The 18142-nt window shown below is 40.3% G+C and overlaps 1 protein-coding gene across 8 annotated transcripts in view; it reads right to left on the bottom strand.

Annotated features, from left to right (window-relative positions):
- Positions 1-2138: 2138 nt before the first annotated feature.
- RUNX1T1 (RUNX1 partner transcriptional co-repressor 1) overlaps positions 2139-18142 on the bottom strand; it is a 195953-nt gene continuing 179949 nt past the window's right edge. For all 8 annotated transcript variants that reach the window (XM_081070762.1, XM_081070760.1, XM_081070759.1 and 5 more), the window contains one exon: positions 2139-6254. In XM_081070762.1, the coding sequence (XP_080926888.1) occupies positions 5979-6254 (276 nt within the window). In that variant the 3' untranslated portion in view covers positions 2139-5978. The remainder of the gene's footprint in view (positions 6255-18142) is intronic.

Raw genomic sequence — 18142 nt, 5'->3', positions numbered from 1 at the left:
GGCAGTGTGGAGGTTCCTCAATAAATTTCGAATAGAATTACCACATGACCCAGCAATCCCTCTCCTGGGTATCTACCCAAAAAATTTGAAAACATTTATACATAAAGACACGTGTACTTCAATGTTCATTGAAGCTTTGTTTATGGTGGCCAAGACATGGAAACAACCAAAATGTCCTTCAATAGATGAATGGATGAAGAATTTGTTGTATATATACACAATGGAATACTATTCGGCGTTAAGGAAAAATGATACAGGAACATTTGTGACAACATGGATGGATCTTGAGAGACAATAGTTTAGTGGTTCTCAGAGCGTAAGGGGGGAGGGGAGTGTAGATGAGGGTAAAAGAGATCAAATATATGTTGATGGAAGGAGAACTGACTCTGAGTGGTGAACACACAATGGGATTTATAGTTGATGTAATACAGAATTGTACACCTAAAATCTATGTAACTTTACTAACAAATGTCACCCCAATAAACTTTAATTTGAAAAGAAATAAAAGCTGATATACTTTCTTTTATCCATCAGAAGTTTCTCGGCATTTAAATGCAATTTTTATTATAGTAAAATAGACAATTATATTTTATTGATCTTAAGGAGTTCTCATAGCCTTCCCATGTATAATTTTGAAGTGTTTTCAGCAAATGTCACATGAACCTGAAATTTCCAAAAGCAAACTACCAAATTACCTTGGCCCTACACCAGTTTCTATGAAGAGGTGAAATGGGAAAAAACATTTTCTCTATTTGTCTGACACAGTTTCCCCAGTATGACTGAGAACAGACTGGCCAGAGACAGGTTTGAGCAAATACAACTTTATTTATTCACCTTGGAGTAAGGGTTTCAACACCTGTCCATTATGAACCTATACAGAATAGTATGCCTTTGTTCATTCCCTCCCCACCTATTTCTGAAAAATAGCTGTATGTTCTCTCATGGCAGACACATTCTTTTATAATGTTATCAAATACATCAATACCACCTACAAGTCTCTGGATTTTGCTAATCTTTCATGTAAAGCATTTCCTCTTTGTCCAACATAATGACTTGCATGAAAACATCAGAGGTGTTTTCAAGATCTACTTATAAGGGAATTACTTCAGTGGGTCTCATTTATATTCTTGTCTGCTAGTTTCTGGCCTGTTTGATTTTGAAGAGAGAAAAGATACATTATCACTTTAAAGGATAGGCAACATAGGTCAGGCTGGCCTGTCTTTTACTAAAATAAGTCATTAACTACCAAATTAAGTTATCAACCCTTTCACAGTAGGGATGGGTAGGGAAGGGTGTCCATTATGAACTTAAAATTGTTTTGTATTTTTTTTTCACTTGTGTGTATTGCCAAGTTCCTGGAGGAAGAAATGTGACAAAAGCCACATTTCCCAGGAAGACAAGTTAGACAAGGACCAAATGGCACAAGGAAGAAGCTGAATAGATGGTTTCAAGCTACCCTCCCACTTAACCAGCACCCACCATCACACCCTCTCCCCAAACACAGGTTTTTGCATATGTTTTGACCTCTTGTTCTTTGCAATTACTTTTCTGGCCATAAAGTTGGAAACATTCAGAGGGGGAGGAATTTCTGCTACAATGTAGTACACACATTAGTAAAAACAAAACAAAATCCTGTGTCATAAAAATTACACATAAAAATTAACAGGTTCATGGGGGGGCAGGGTAGGGGCTTCAAATTCTAACCAACTTTGCAACTAGAATGTGAAACAATGGGTGTCAGAGGGGATGCTTTGAACCTCCCAGCAAAGTTGGAGATTGCCACAATGTAACAATGTACAAAAAAAAAAAAACACAAAAAAACAAACCAAAAAAGCGAGTGAAAATGCTGGTGGCTTTTAATTAGAGAAGGATGGTGGACAAGGCAGATGGAAGCAAGCTCTGCACCATCTGCCATTCAGATGTGCCTGAGGGAACTGAACAACAGAAGAGCCAGAGCCTCATAAAGTTAGGATGAACTGCTCTAGAAAGGTGTAGGCACTCATTGCTAATTTTATCAAAAACACAGCCCAAAGGGCTTCTGCTACCTTGCTTATGCAGCAGCTAAACTAAGCAAACCAAGTTCTCCTTTCCTTTGGAAGACTGTAACTCTCCTCCCATCTTCCAGCTCCTCTTGCCTGTGTAACACTCTCCCGGACCCCCCGCCGAAGTAACGTGACTTTGGCATTACCTGACATCATTTCCTATTCACCAATCATGGATGAGCCAATTCCTGTTACCCAGGCATGCTTTGTAGCTGAATAAACTGTACAGATGGGCTTCAGCACCTCCAAGGATGGACTCCCAGGTCAGGGCCACTGGCTGGACAGCCATGGCACACAGAGGATAGGGGAGGCAGAGAATACAAATTTTTTAAAACGTTTTATTACACGTAAAGAATACAACAATACCTGAATCATACTTTAAAGATTCACAGGTTGACAGACCATACATTACAGTCCAACTAAGGAAAAAAGGATAAACAAGAAACCACAGTTCAGACATAGTAGACTTAAAAGCTCAAGAGTATGCTGACAAAAGCATGATGCCTAGATCCCACCCCCCAGTGTTAGTCTACCATTAACTTGTGGTACATGTCTGAATTAAGTATTGCACAACAACTTTAATTTTTCACAATGTCGCAGAACCCATAATATTTTTAAAAATTACTTCAAATCTGCATTTCAACAGTCTCCAATTATTTTCTGTCCCTTGAGGAATTCGGACAACATGGAGTCACTTTCTTTCCCTAAGTATTCCAGACGTAGGCATGCTTTGCGTAAGTAAACCAGCCTTGAAATTTTTAAATCCCCAAGACATGCACCTACACATAAAAAAAAGTGAAAAATAATTGAAAAGACAGGTGGTCCTGTCACACATTCTCATGACAGAGAAAAAGAGAAGAGTCAGAGACAGAGATGAGAGATAGAGGACGCCCTATTCCTATCAGCGACCACCATTCGATTCTATCCAATGAAGATAATTTTTTAAAAATGTGTTATACCTACAAATTATACTCTCACATAGCCTGTACATAAGTGACAAGCAGAAAAGGAAAGTAACAAAAGTTTTCTTTTCTTTCTCTTCTTTAGGTTTATGAGGTCTGCATTGTTACCAAGAAGTGATATGGTTTGCAGCTGTATGAGCTTAACTTTTGGTATCCTGGTTCTTTTGTGCCCATTTGGTTTGACTAGACCAGTTTTTGTTAGCTACTGGTGCAATATACATGCTGTCAGAGGTAGAGTGAAACTTTTTGCCACTGAGGAGAATGTAGCAAAACAGGAGTAGAGGAAGAGGAGGAAGAGGGAAAGGAGGAGATAGATAGAGCTCAGAGTCAGGGATTTTTTTTTTTGTTTTTTTGTATTTGTTTTACTCAGGGTGCCCTGAATTAAAAGTAATGAGACGTACTGTACTAATCCTTATTTTACACACTAGTGTTAAGAATAACAGTGCTGTTTCACATACATCACAGCTTCTAGAGATAAAGACTTATGGGTATGACATACCTCATTTTTGGGATTATTTAACCCTTCATAGCCTAGAGCATATAATAGCTCTGTAAGAAAGGACTGTCCAGTGTCATAAGCAGACTAGAAATCAGAGTGAGGTCAAAAGATTCTGGGAGCACCATGATAAAATATAAACCATTCAGAGCCTGGTTATGTGCTTTCATTTCACTTTAAGCAGGTGTGCTGGCAGAGACTTTTAACATGCCGATAGATGTATTTATTTGCTCATCAGAACTTTCTAAACTAAAAAGCCATTTAGAAAACACAGCACCGAAACAAAATTAAAACCAACTTGAATATGAAAATACAGGAGAAAAATGCTGAAAAGTTAGGTTTAAGAGACTTAATGCAGATTTTTGATTGCCTCTATGCAGATACTTAAAAGCCATTTAAAACTCTATCCAAGAGCTACATTCCAAAAAAAAAGAAAATCTAATGGATCATTTTAGATTTTTCAATAAATGCCTGGTGTTTATCTATGTGGAGTAGTGTCTTCCCAGCCTGGAAAACTTTGGTTGTCTACACTGCCTGCGTCACTGCTGACTTTCCCTAAAGCACACAACCACATTGGGCTACTGTTTTCAAAACTAATAAGTAGTTCTGGTCTGGACCCTGGACAATGAAGGGTTAATGAATTTACACTATACCTGACTGAACATGTTTAACCTGCTGATCATTTGGAAAGTAGTACTGGTGCTTTTCAAAATTCTGATTTTGGTCCATCAGATCAGTCTTTGGCTGACTTCCCTTTTTGTAAGAATTCTGTATAACCTGGCATTCAGCAGTGTTAAAGCTGTCAGTCTACACCTCAGCATTTGAAGCTCTAATGATTATTTTTTCTGTAAAATTAGAACTACTGAAACAACCTTACAGCAATATGCATGCACTGTCGTTTATTTTTAAGTAGTTTATCTTGTTACTTTTTAAAAAGAAAGTCCCAAATAATGATATTTAAAAAAAAAAAAAAAGAAAAATTTCACTACTACTCTATGCTACAGCAAAACTTGGTGAAATGGCTCTAGCATATTCAAAAAGTTTGCTGGGAAAAAAAAGCATGCCTAGGGAGTCATTGTGACAGTGCAAAATACATTTATATACATTCCCTCTTACAAAAACACCAATATGTTAGCATTCCGTGAAGCATGCTGGTTTTCAGGGAAAAAAAAAAAATCCTATAGAGAATGAAATAGCAGCTCCGAAAGATAGCCTTTTTTTTTCTTGAGGACAACCAAAAAAGTACCCCCTCCCTTTTTTCCCCCATGAACTATTAGAGAAATATCACTAATACATACAGATATAAAAGCAGCATAGAAAGATACAGGTTCTCACCAACTAGGAATAAAAAGACTAAATGTGGGCATATGGTTAAACTACAATGCATCTTCACATTTGTCCAACACATTTACAAGAAAAACACCATTTGAAATCTCACAGGACAGAAGTGTTTTAACACCAAGAGAACTACTAGTTTTTAATTAAAAATCCAAACAGGGTGAGGTTGAAAAAATTTGGAAAGGGGCTGGGGCTGGAGCCACCATTTTTTGAAAATTATTTTTCAATATAAAATGAATGAGCTGGAATAGACCCAATGTCTTACTCTGTGGAATTTTACAAAAGTGAAGAAACGTTAAAGAGTTATTTAGGGCAGCTGGCTGATGTCAAAGCTGTCAGAATGCTAATTAACTGCAGGCTGTTTCTTAACGTGTGTGTGTGTGTGTGTGTGTGTGTGTGTGTGTGTGTGTGTGTGTAAAGGAGCCTTTTGTATTATGGCATTTTTTTTTCCTTGCTGCTGTATTCATGCATCCCAGTGCAAACATCCTTTCATTTTTCATTCTGTTGACCTGGATATCATTTCTTTTTAGAAACAGGAAAAAACTGAATATCTGTTTCTCCTTCCAATATGCTACACATTTGTGTGTTTTGTAGTGGGTCTTCGAAGTGCAGTTAGCAATACATGGATGCCATTCATCTTCTTGTTAAAATGTCTACTGCTGTAGCCAATGCTCATGCCCTTGAGGGTTTTCCTCTTTTTTCCCCCCATTATTACATATCAGGAACATTATGACTTTTAATATTAGCATTTTGCTTTCAACAGCAATTAGCAATCTCTTGGTTTGCTGTTTGGTAAAGCATCGGTTAATGAGGTCATCTAGTTTAAAATCCCAGCTACTGGAAAATAACAGGGAGGAGGTCAAATCTATAATTTCATGTTATATTTTCTGCTCTCTTTTCAGTTCTCTAAGGAAAAGGTATCTTTGTTATCCACAATAAGTCATTACGACCCGTTACTGGCCTTCTATTTTACTACTACCTCAAGATACGGTTAGTACTGTATCTCTTGATGAAGTACTGAAATAGCATAGTTCATCTATAAACAAACAAACAAAAAAAACCAACTTTGAGCATCTGAGGATGAGGAATTGGTTTCATGTTGGTTGTGTCGTCTTTCCTCTGACAGTTCTGAGTTTACATCTAGCGAGGGGTTGTCTCTATGGTGGAAGGGGTCCCCGGAGTAGTTGACCTTGGGGTGGCTGCTGGTGGTGTGTCCATCGGGCTCCCAGCCCCACTGTTGGGAGTGACGGAGGAGCTGACCGCAGGCGTGTCCCCCTGCTGCTGGGCCTGCAGGGTCTGTCCACAGATGTGGTGGTGCTTTTCCCAGTCTTTGTGCTGGCAAAATGAGCCACAGTATCGGGCTGTGTTACAGCCGCTGCAGGTTTCACTTGCTTTACGGCCGCAATTCCAGCAACTCTAAAGGAGAAGACAGAAAAAGTGAAATCCCAAATTAATACGTTATCCATGCCAAAGTCCAAAAAAAGTGTCCTAGGTAGCTGTCATGCAGGGATGGCATGCCGGGTCTCAGCTCCCACTCCCCACATAAGAACACAGGATATGGTGCGGTCAAAGAGGAACATCCACGGAGCCATAGATAGGGGAGTCACTAAATTCTCACTGGCGGCAGGGTTAGAGAAACAGGAAGCAGGAGCCACACTATCCACAACCTGCTGTCCACTTCTCTCTGCCAACCAACCTCACTCGCTAGCTGCAATCCGCCATGCTAACTGCGATCCGCTCTTGTCAGCTCAGCCACCATCTTCTTGCTAGCCCCCATTTTCTGCTAGTGTAGCCACGGCAGTTATATTAGTGGCCAATGGCTCACTGGTTACAACTGACGGCCAGCTAGCCATAGCTGATGGCCATCCAATCACAGTTGATGGCCATTTACTACCTGAGCCAGTACCTTTCCACGTGAGGCTGAGAGCCTGGAAACTGCACTCCTGGCTCTGTCCCCACAGCAGTACTGCCCCTTTATTATCAAGAACTATGTGGTAAGAATGAAAAACCCAGGTGTGTGTGTGTGTGTGTGTGTGTGTGTACACACTAAACACACCGAAGGTGCAGGTTTTGGTGTGATGACTGCCCAAACGTTTCTGCCAACAGCTAGCATGATATTAAAAAACTGGCTGAAGCGCCTCTCCAGTTTTACTATAAAATCTCTTCCTTTTAGGTTTGGCTCTCTTCATATCTAAATTCTTTGTTCACCTATACTAACATTTGTTATATCTAATTTTTTTTTTTTTTTACATTCTAATACCAATATCACCATGTTCAGATGTAAATATATCACTCTGGACAGAAGCTTCTTCCTTCTAGATACTAATAGAAATTACAAAGGAATTATAGAACCCTATATTAGATTTAAAGAAATATAATGAAGAAGATAGAGGATTCTATTTACTGCTCAATCACAGACTAGAGAGAGAGAGCAAGACATGTATTTAGTTCTTCCCATTGCAATCAGTTATTCAGTGTACCTGAGAAGCAAACTCAAACTATTCCCTTGACTTCAAATCCCTAAAAGCTAGAGTCCTTGGTTTGTTTGTTCTATGATATGCCCTAAGTACCCAGAACAGTGCCTGTATACAGCAGGTGCTCAATAAATATTTATGAAATGAATGAATCTGACTACACCTACTTTGGCTTCGAAAAACTAGAAATACTAAACCTGGGTAAATAATGAGTAATTATTTGTACACAATATATTCCAGCTGGTGGAGTTCTTTTGCAGCTCATTTGCACCTCAGCAACTCTGAGTAGTCCGAAAAGTGGAGCTAAAAACTTAGACCCTAGCAAGCCCACTGCTTATGTCTGGTGCTTTGCAAGAAGTGAGGAAAGCCCAAATTAGGTCACCTCTGAGATTTAAACTTTGAAATAAACACACTGAATCAGAACACAACATACTAGAGACAGAAGATCACCTGTGTGGGATAGATCCTAGGGAAGGAAAGGAGGGACAGGGAGAAGACTAAAAGTAACAGGGCCCACTGGGTCCTTCTAGGAGGGGTGAAACCTCAGGAAGCCAATTTAAATGTTTGTACAGTAATTCCTTTGGTAAGATCAACCCCACTGTGAAAGGCTATATATCAAGTGATCTTATCTTTGTGTCTTATTCTTCATCTTCCTTGATTTTGATTTTTCTCTGGCTATAATCTGGTAATTCCATCCAGCTGACAATATGTGTGTGACAGTATATGTGTGTCACAATTAAAATACATTTTTAAAGCCCTGATATATTAATATAAAGATATTAAAAATCTCTCCTCTGTGTTCCCTGCATTTGTTTTACTTTCATCATGCTGGCTGTTTGGCTTAAGGTAGGCTTATAAGCCTACTGAAAATACCCCACTGGATTGTCAGCCCATTACCCTGATTTGTATGACTTTACCACTGTGCAAAATATGCAAAGGGATTTTTAGCAGTCATCCTAACTTTGCTAAGAAACAACAGGGCTCCTAAAGTTTCAACGGCTGGAAGCTTGTAAATTCAAAAATTCTGGTTTAAGACTTTTAGAAAGAGTTCGGCTCTACATTCTTATATCTTTACCATTCAGAAATTATGGACCAATGGAATGGAAAAAAAGAAAAAGAGGTCAGTGGGAGGTGAACATAGCTGAGGAAATCTATGTTAATGTCATAAATAAAAATGAAATGAAATTAATAATCAGTACGTGAACATTTTTTTTTTACTTTAACCAGGAAATGATCAGAGGCTTCACTGCCATAACTAGAAGCCCTTCTTTCTCAAAATTAATTCAATTGCTTTGCATGTACAAATGAGCCCACAAAGATGTGAACAAACATGGGCCTGGCCCATCCTTCAGAGTAGTGAGGTATGACATGTTACACAGAATGAATTTTATTTTCTTGAGGTTTAGCCACTTAGAATAATGCCAGCTGGATCCTGGAACATACTCAGCAAGTAAGTGAAATTATATCAGAAAATTCCTATTAGAGAATATAGACTCATATCCAAAATAATATTTTAAGGAAATTAAATATCTAATCTGAGTCAAGTGGCTTCTTTAGGAAATACCCTGATGTGAGTCCTATCCTCTTTCTGGCAGAGGTACATTTTGGTAGACACAGCAGTGGTAACTGCCCAGTACTCAATGCCGCCTTCAGATTGAAATCCAATCTAGGTAACCTTCTCAATTTAAACTGATTAAACACACACATTCAACCAGGTAATTATAGATGCATGTGTTGGGGGAGTGGAAAGAGGAGGCAGAATGGAGACTTCTTATTTTTTAAAGTGTTTTCAAAGATAGGAACAATTTTACAAATAAAAAAGTGGGGGAAGCGCCGCGAGAAACTCCTGCCTGGGCAGGGTCGGCGGTGGCAGGGCCGCATGGCGGCGGTGCGGAGGCGCGTGTTTGTTGGAAAAGTGCTGGAGAGACTGTTTCCTCGTGTTCCCCATGGCCAAGAAAAGAGGGCAGCATTGGCTCCAGCCCCCAAAAGCCCGCCCGAAAAAGCAACACCTGAGAAAGCAAAGTGTGGCCACGTCCCCCCATTGACAGAAGCCCTTTTACTCTTTTTGGTTCTGAAGAGTGGAGAATTCCATCTGTTCTTGAAGAAAGGGGCATAGGAGTGACGTCATAGGAATGGCGGCAGCGGGGCACATTTTCTGAGTTCTCCTCCGGATCTTATTACAAACGGGACTTAGAACCCATCAAACAACTCTTTGCTCATCACGCAGAACAGCTAAGAGACTCATAAGAGACTCGTGGAAGGATTACTTGAAGGTGCGCAAATTGGGTGAGCAGGGGAAGAAGGAAGGGAGCGGAGTGGAAACGCGCAGTCTTGTGGTGGAATCAGGCTGGCGGCGGCTGCGGCTGCGGCAGCAGCGGTAAACCGCAGCTCTAAAGACACAGGGAGATATGGAACACGCAGAACAGCGGGGAGACTCGTGGAGGAATTTCCTGAAGGTGTGCGCGGATTGCAAGCAGGGGAGGAGGCAGGACAGCAAAGTGGAAGCGCGCCCCCACACCCCCACCCCCGCGGAGCCGAGGCCAGCGGCAACCGCCGCCACGGCGCCCAGGACGACGGAGCGCAGACTCGTGGAAGGTTTGCTGTGGAGTGCGCTAGTTAGGCAAGCGGGGGAGAAGAGAAGGGCGTGAAGTGAAAACACTAACCCCCACACAGCGGAGACCAGGCCTTACAGCAACCGCTGCGATGCGCGGCTCCCAGGACTGAGCGGAGACTCGCGGAAGGTTTGCTTTGAGGTGCGCTAGTTGGGCGAGCGGGGGAGGAGCGAGGAGGGCAAGAGGAGCGTGCCCACAGTAGCAGCGGCAGGCAGCACCCGGGGCTCTAGAGTCCCACGGGAGCCCAGGGTGCAGCGGAGAGCGCAGGGTCCAGGAGGTGGGCTCTTTCCCTGCGACCCACAGCTGATCCCTCCCGCCAGGGCAGGCAGCTCGTGGGCCCTAGGGCAGACAAAGAATTCGGACGCCACACCTGGGCCACTCACCACGCTTTTCGAATCCTCCCCCTGCCCTTCCAGAGACTTAAACTGACCCCTGAACTGAAGAGTAGTGTCAGATTACAGAGGGGCATCTGTGCTCAGGCGCTGGGAAGATTGGCAGCCAGCTCTGACCTTCGGAAGAGGCTGGGAGGAGGGGATTTCCCCTGGACGAGGAGAGAGGAGACTCCCACACCTCCAGCCACCACCTTTTCAGGACTGCGGGAGGAGTGTGACGTGGCTGGCCTGGGAGGGAGAAGACCCCTCCATCCCCAGCCCCCACCCTTTCTGGCTGGCCTGGGGCGGGGCAAGGGCAATCGCGGAAGCACCCCTGAGTTCAGCAGTAAGCGGCAGACACAGCTCCCGGCTTTCAGCAGCTTAGAGATCTCGCGCCCGCCCCCTCCCACACACCCACGGAAGGAGGGCCCTAAGACTCAGGAGTACTGGGCACAGGGCTGGTGGAGCTACTCTCAGCGTGCATTTGTGCAGGAAAGGACAGAAACTGCACGGTCTCTCTGAAAACTGTCATCCAGACTCCTCAGCCACTCGCATTTAAATCTACACTCCCAAACTCACTCTGGGCACCAGGTGACTAGCGCTGCCTGCGCACTAGGCAGGGAACTCTTTGGCACAGCGGAGGACAACCTGGAGATTACTTGGTGGGCTTAAGCCAAGACTGGTGCTGCTTTCTGTTTTGTTTTGCTTGGTGGTTTTCGTTTTTTTCCTTTTTTTTTTCTTTTTTTCTCGTTTTTTCTTTTCTTTTCTTTTTCTTTTTTTTCTTTCTTTCTCATTTTTTCTTTTCTTGTCTTTTTCTTTTTTTTCTTTCTCTCTTTTCTTCTTTTTTTTCTTTCTGCTTGTTGTGATTTGCTTTGTTCTGTCTTTATTTCTTTGATACCTTTGCCTATGTTGAGTGGGGATTATCGGTTGTATTTTACATGTGAATGTACTTGATTTGTTTTCTTTGTTGTTGTTGTTGTTGTTGTAGTTGGTAACTTGATTTGTGCTGAACTGCCCTAACAGGGCCCAGCTTAAGAGGCACAAGATTCAACATATTCAGAAGCCAACTCTGGACCAAACCAGAGTACTACCGGGTTTGACCTACAAGTCACACACCCAGAGGGAATTCTCTGAAGGCACAAGAGCCCATAGAGGCCAAACCTCATTTAAGTGGCCAACCCTCACCCAGAAGAACACCCTGCGGTGGGCAGAGCCAAGTTTCACAACTAGACGGCCTAGGAGTTAAACCCACCTACTCACAAGCAAAAAGCAATTAAAGTTCTTCTTGAACAGGACGATATACTAAACACACGAACCACCTGTGGAGCACATGCAGAGAAGAACGAAGTAGTCCAAGTCAAATATAAAGGACACATAATACATAAGATAACCCAGCAAGAACTAAGAGCTCTAGGGGATCTTCATACTACATCAAACCAAGCACAGAGAGTCAGTCAGAATGGGGAAACAAAGAAACATGTCCCAAATAAAAGAACAGAAGAAACATCCAAAACTGGAATCAAATGAAGCAGAGGTAACCAACATGTCAGAGACAGAGTTCAGGATACTGGTGATAAGAATGGTTAAGGAGCTTAGAGAAGACATAAAGAAGGATATAGAAATCAAAAAGAACAACCAGTTAGAACTAAAAAAGGATGTAGAAATCTTAACGAACAACCAGCTAGAACTAAAGAACACAATTACCGAAATTAAGAACTCACTTGAAGGAATGACCAGCAGGTTAGATGAAGCAGAGGATCGAATTAGCGACTTAGAAAACAAGTTAGCAGAGATCACTCAAACTGAACAACAGAAAGAAAAAAGAATAAAAAATAATGAAGATGGGTTAAGAGACCTCTGGGATAACATCAAGCGCAACAACATGCGCATCATAGGAATACCAGAAGGCGAAGAGAAGAAGCAAGAGATTGAGAACATATTTGAGGTAATAATGTCCGAAAACTTCCCTAACCTGATGAAGCTAACCAACATACAAGCCCAAGAAGTGCAGAGAGTTCCAACCAGGATAAACCCAAACAGGCCCACACCAAGACACATGATAGTTAAAATGGCAAAGCTTAAAGACAAAGAGAGAATCTTGAAAGCAGCAAGAGAAAGGCAGAAGGTTACATACAAGGGAACTCCCATAAGACTATCAAATGACTTTTCTACAGAAACGTTGAAGGCCAGGAGGGAGTGGCAGGAGATACTCAAAGTGATGGAACACAAAGGCCTACAACCTAGATTGCTTTATCCAGCAAGGCTATCATTTAAAGTTGATGGAGAGATAAAGAGCTTCCCAGAAAAGAACAAACTGAAAGAATTTATTACAACCAAGCCAGCATTACAAGAAATACTAAAAGGACTTCTGTAAATAGAGGAAAGATGAAAACAATTTACTACAAATTTAAAAATGGCAATAACTATGTACCTATCAATAATCACTTTAAATGTAAACGGATTAAACGCTCCAATCAAGAGACATAGGGTGGCTGAGTGGATAAGGAAGCAAGACCCTTGTATATGCTGTATACAAGAGACTCATTTCAGATCAAAAGACACACACAGGCTGAAAGTGAAGGGTTGGAGTAACATATTTCATGCAAACGGAAGCAAAAAAAAAGCTGGAGTTGCAATACTTATATCTGACAAAAGAGACTTTAAAATGAAGAACATATTAAAAGACAAAGATGGGCACTATATAATAATAAAGGGATCAATCCAACAAGAGGACATAACCCTAGTAAACATCTATGCACCTAACATAGGAGCACCTAAATATATAAAACAGGTACTGATGGACATAAAGACAGAGATCAACAGCAACACTATCATAGTAGGGGACTTCAACACACCTCTGACAACAAGGGACAGGTCCTCCAGACAGAAAATCAATATGGAAACAACAGCCTTAAATGATACTTTGGAGCAGTTGGATTTAATTGATATTTTCAGAGCATTTCACCCCAATGCTGCAGAATACACGTTCTTCTCAAGTGCACATGGAACATTTTCTAAGATAGATCATATGTTAGGACACAAAACAAGCCTTCATAAATTTAAGAAAATTGAAATCATACCAATTGTAGTCTTTGACCACAGTGCTATGAAATTAGAAATGAACTACAGGGGAAAAAAACCAGGAAGATACACCAATTCATGGAGGCTAAATAACATGTTGCTAAATAATGAATGGGTCAAGCAGCAGATCAAAGAAGAAATCAAAAGATATCTTGAGACAAATGAGAATGAGAACACGACGACCCAAAATCTATGGGATGCTGCGAAAGCAGTCCTAAGAGGGAAGTTCATAGCACTGCAGGCCTACCTAAAGAAACAAGAAACATCACTAATTGACAGTTTATCTTCACACTTAAGGTATCTGGAAAAAGAACAGCAAAATAAACCCAAAGGGACACAAGGAAGGAGATAATAAGGATCAGAGCAGAAATAAATGAAATAGAAACCAGAAAAACAATACAAAAGATCAATGAATCCAAGAGTTGGTTCTCAGAGAAGATAAACAAAATTGACAAACCTTTAGCCAGACTCATTAAAAAAAGGAGAGAGAGGACCCAAATTAATAAAATCAGAAATGAAAGAGGAAAAGTGACAACAGACACCACAGAAATACAAAAAATTTTAAGAAATTACTATGAGCAACTATATGCCAACAAATTTGACAACCTTGAAGAAATGGACAATTTTCTAGAGGCGCACAACCTTCCAAGGCGAACTCAAGAAGAAACAGAAAGCCTGAACAGTCTGATTACCACCAGGGAAATTGAATCAGTAATCAATAATCTCCCAACAAACAAAAGCCCTGGACCAGATGGCTTTACAGGTGAATTTTTCAAAACGTTCAAAAAAGAATTATCACCTATTCTCCTCAAGCTCTTTCAAAAAATCCAGAAGGAAGGAAGACTCCCAAACACTTTTTACGAAGCCACTATCACCCTGATCCCAAAAGCAGACAAAGACACCACAAAAAAAGAAAACTACAGGCCGATATCTCTAATGAACATAGATGCAAAAATTCTCAACAAAATATTAGCGAACAGAATTCAGCAATACATTAAAAAGATCATACACCATGATCAAGTGGGATTCATCCCTGGTATGCAGGGGTGGTTCAACATACGCAAATCAATTAATGTGATACACCACATTAACAAAATGAAAAATAAAAATCACATGATCATATCAATAGATGCAGAAAAAGCATTTGATAAAATACAGCAACCTTTTATGATAAAAACCCTCAAGAAAGTGGGAATAGAGGGATCATATCTTAACATAATAAAGGCCATATATGACAAACCCACAGCTAACATCATACTCAATGGGGGAAAGCTAAAACCATTCCCCCTAACATCAGGAACAAGACAAGGTTGCCCACTTTCTCCACTTCTATTCAACATAGTGCTGGAAGTTCTAGCCACAGCAATCAGACAAGAGAAAGAAATAAAAGGCATCAAAATTGGTAAGGAGGAAGTAAAATTATCATTATATGCAGATGATATGATACTATATATAGAGAACCCTAAAGACTCCACCAAGAAATTATTAGAACTGATAGATGAATTTAGTAAAGTAGCAGGATATAAAATTAATATCCGGTAATCAGTTGCATTTGTATATACCAATAATAAAATAGCAGAAGGAGAAATTAAAAAAAAAATTCCATTTACAATTGCTCCAAAGACTATAAAATATCTGGGAATAAATCTAACCAAAGATGTAAAAGATCTGTACTCAGAAATTTATACGACACTGAAGAAAGAAATGAAAGAAGACATAAATAGATGGAAACACATTCCATGTTCATGGATAGGAAGAATTAATATAGTTAAAATGTCCATACTGCCTAAGGCAATATACATTTTCAACGCAATTCCTATCAAACTACCAACGACGTTTTTCACAGAAATAGAACATATAATCCTAAAATTTATATGGGACCATAAAAGACCCCGGATAGCCTCAGCAATCTTGAGAAATAAGAACAAAGTGGGAGGTATAACGATACCTGACTTCAAACTATACTACAAGGCTACAGTACTCAAAACAGCATGGTACTGGCATAAAAATAGACACATAGATCAATGGAACAGAATAGAGAGTCCAGAAGTAAATCCATGCCTATATGCCCATCTAATCTACGACAATGGAAGCAAGAATGTACGATGGGGTAAAGACAGTCTGTTCAATAAGTGGTGTTGGGAAACCTGGACAGACACATGCAAGAAAATGAAGCTGGACCACCTCCTTACACCATATACAAAAACAAATTCAAAATGGCTTAAAGACTTAAATGTAAGATGTGAAACCATAAAATATCTAGAAGAAAATATAGGAAGAAACTTCATGGACATTACCCGGAGTAAGATTTTCACTGATATATCCCCTCGCGCGAGGGAAGTAAGAGAAAAAATAAACATGTGGGATTACATCAAACTAAAAAGTTTTTTCACAGCAAAGGAAACCATCAATAAAACAAGAAGGGATCCTACTGTATGGGAAAAAATATTTGCCAATGATATATCTTATAAGGGATTAATATCACAAATCTATAAAAAACTTACTCAACTCAACTCCAAAAAAAAACAAACAACCCAATTAAAAAATGGGTAGAGGACTTGAGGAGACACTTTTCTAAAAAGGACATACAGAAGGCAAGAAGACATATGAAGAAATGCTCAACCTCACTAACCATCAGAGAAATGCAAATAAAAACCACAATGAGATACCACCTCACTCCAGTCAAAACAGCTATCATCAATAAATCAACAAACAACAAATGCTGGCGTGGATGTGGAGAAAAGGGAACACTAGTGCACTGTTGGTGGGATTGCAGATTAGTGCAGCCACTATGGAAAACAATATGGAGGTATCTCAGGAATCTGAAAATGGAACTACCCTATGATCCAGTAATTCCACTCCTAGGCATCTACCCGGAGAAATCCAAAACTCCAATTCAAAAATCTGTATGCACTCCTATGTTTATTGCAGCACTTTACACAATAGCCAAGATATGGAAACAACCGAAATGCCCATCGGTAGATGACTGGATTAAGAAGCTGTGGTACATTTATACAATGGAGTATTACGCAGCCATAAAGAAGAAAGAAATCTTATCATTTCCAGCAACATGGATGGATCTAGAGAACATTATGTTAAGTGAAATAAGTCAGAAAGAGAAAGACAAGTACCATATGATCTCACTTATATATGGAATCTAAAGAAAAGACTATGTGAATGAACTAATCAGAAACAGTTTAGGGGACACAAAGAAAAAACCGAGAGTTGTTAGATGGGTGTGGGGGGGGGGGTTGGGGATAAGGGGAAAGGTGAAGGGATTGGAAGCAGCTGGTAACCACAAGATGGCCTCAGGGTTTTTTTGAAAATTAATTTGGGGAAGGTATTCAATAATATTGTAAAGATTTTGTTGGGTATCCGATGGACATGCGTCCTATTTGGGAGACCACCTCAGGGATACTGTGGATACCTGATCATGGCATTGTGCACCAGAAGCTAAACATTAATGAATGCCAACTATAATTTTATATATATAATGTGATGGTTCAGTGTGAGGTCGGAGGGATAGTGGATGGGGGGAGGGGGGTTCACAGTGTGAGGGATATAAATGATGAAAGTCTAAGTATTACCTTGTCTTGTACACCTGAAACTAATAAATAAATAAATAAATAAATAAATAAATAAATAAATAAATAAATAAAAAGAAAGGGGCATAATCTGTCAGAAGCCAAAACAAAAACAAAAACAAAAAAAGTGGAATTGTGCCAAATATAGAAACAGATGCTTTGGATCATGAAGCTGCTGGGAACTTAGCCTTCTTGCCTAGCATGGCTGCGTTCTTACCCAGGATTCAAGGGCTCTGGCTAGTTTTACCTCTAGTCCCATTCCCAAGTTGTTCAATCCCATTGATTTAACACCCACCACTGGGACAAAAACAACCTTTAGCTGTAGGAAAAGTACAACAAAGAGCAATTCAAATGATATAGTGGGAAAAAACCTACATATTTTTTTTTAAATAGTTTTATTGGGATGACAATTGTTAGTAAATTTACATAGATTTCAGGTGTACAATTCTGTATTACATCGTCTATAAATCCCATTGCGTGTTCACCACCCAGAGTCAGTTCTCCTTCCATCACCATATATTTGATCCCCTTTACCCTCATCACCCACCCCCCACCCCCTTGCCCTCTGGTAACCACTAAATTATTGTCTGTGTCTATGAGTTTTTGTTTCTCATTTGTTTGTCTTGTTCTTTTTGGTTTATATACCACATATCAGTGAAATCATAAGGTTCTCTGCTTTTTCTGTCTGACTTATTTCACTTAGCATTATTCTCTCGAGATCCATCCATGTTGTCACAAATGCTCCTATATCATCTTTCCTTAACGCCGAATAGTATTCCATTGTGTATATGTACCACAACTTCTTTATCCATTCATCTATCGAAGGACATTTTGGTTGTTTCCATGTCTTGGCCACCGTAAACAAAGCTGCAATGAACATTGGAGTACACGTGTCTCTATAGAGAAATGCTTTTATATTTTTGGGGTAGATACCCAGGAGAGCGATTGCTGGGTCATATGGTAATTCTATTCGTAATTTCTTGAGGCACCTCCACACTGCCTTCCATAGCGGCTGCACCAGTCTGCATTCCCACCAACAGTGTATGAGAGTTCCTTTTTCTCCACAGCCTCTCCAACACTTGTTACTATTTGTTTTGTTGATGAAAGCCATTCTGACTGGGGTGAGGTGAAATCTCATTGTGGTTTTCATTTGCATTTCTCTGATGATTAGTGATGTTGAGC

The sequence above is a fragment of the Rhinolophus hipposideros genome, assembly GCF_964194185.1.
Source record: "Rhinolophus hipposideros genome assembly, chromosome: 13".
Lineage (NCBI taxonomy): Eukaryota > Metazoa > Chordata > Mammalia > Chiroptera > Rhinolophidae > Rhinolophus > Rhinolophus hipposideros.
The sequence above is the reverse complement of the archived record's forward strand: the minus strand, read 5'-3'. Positions and strand labels throughout refer to the sequence as shown.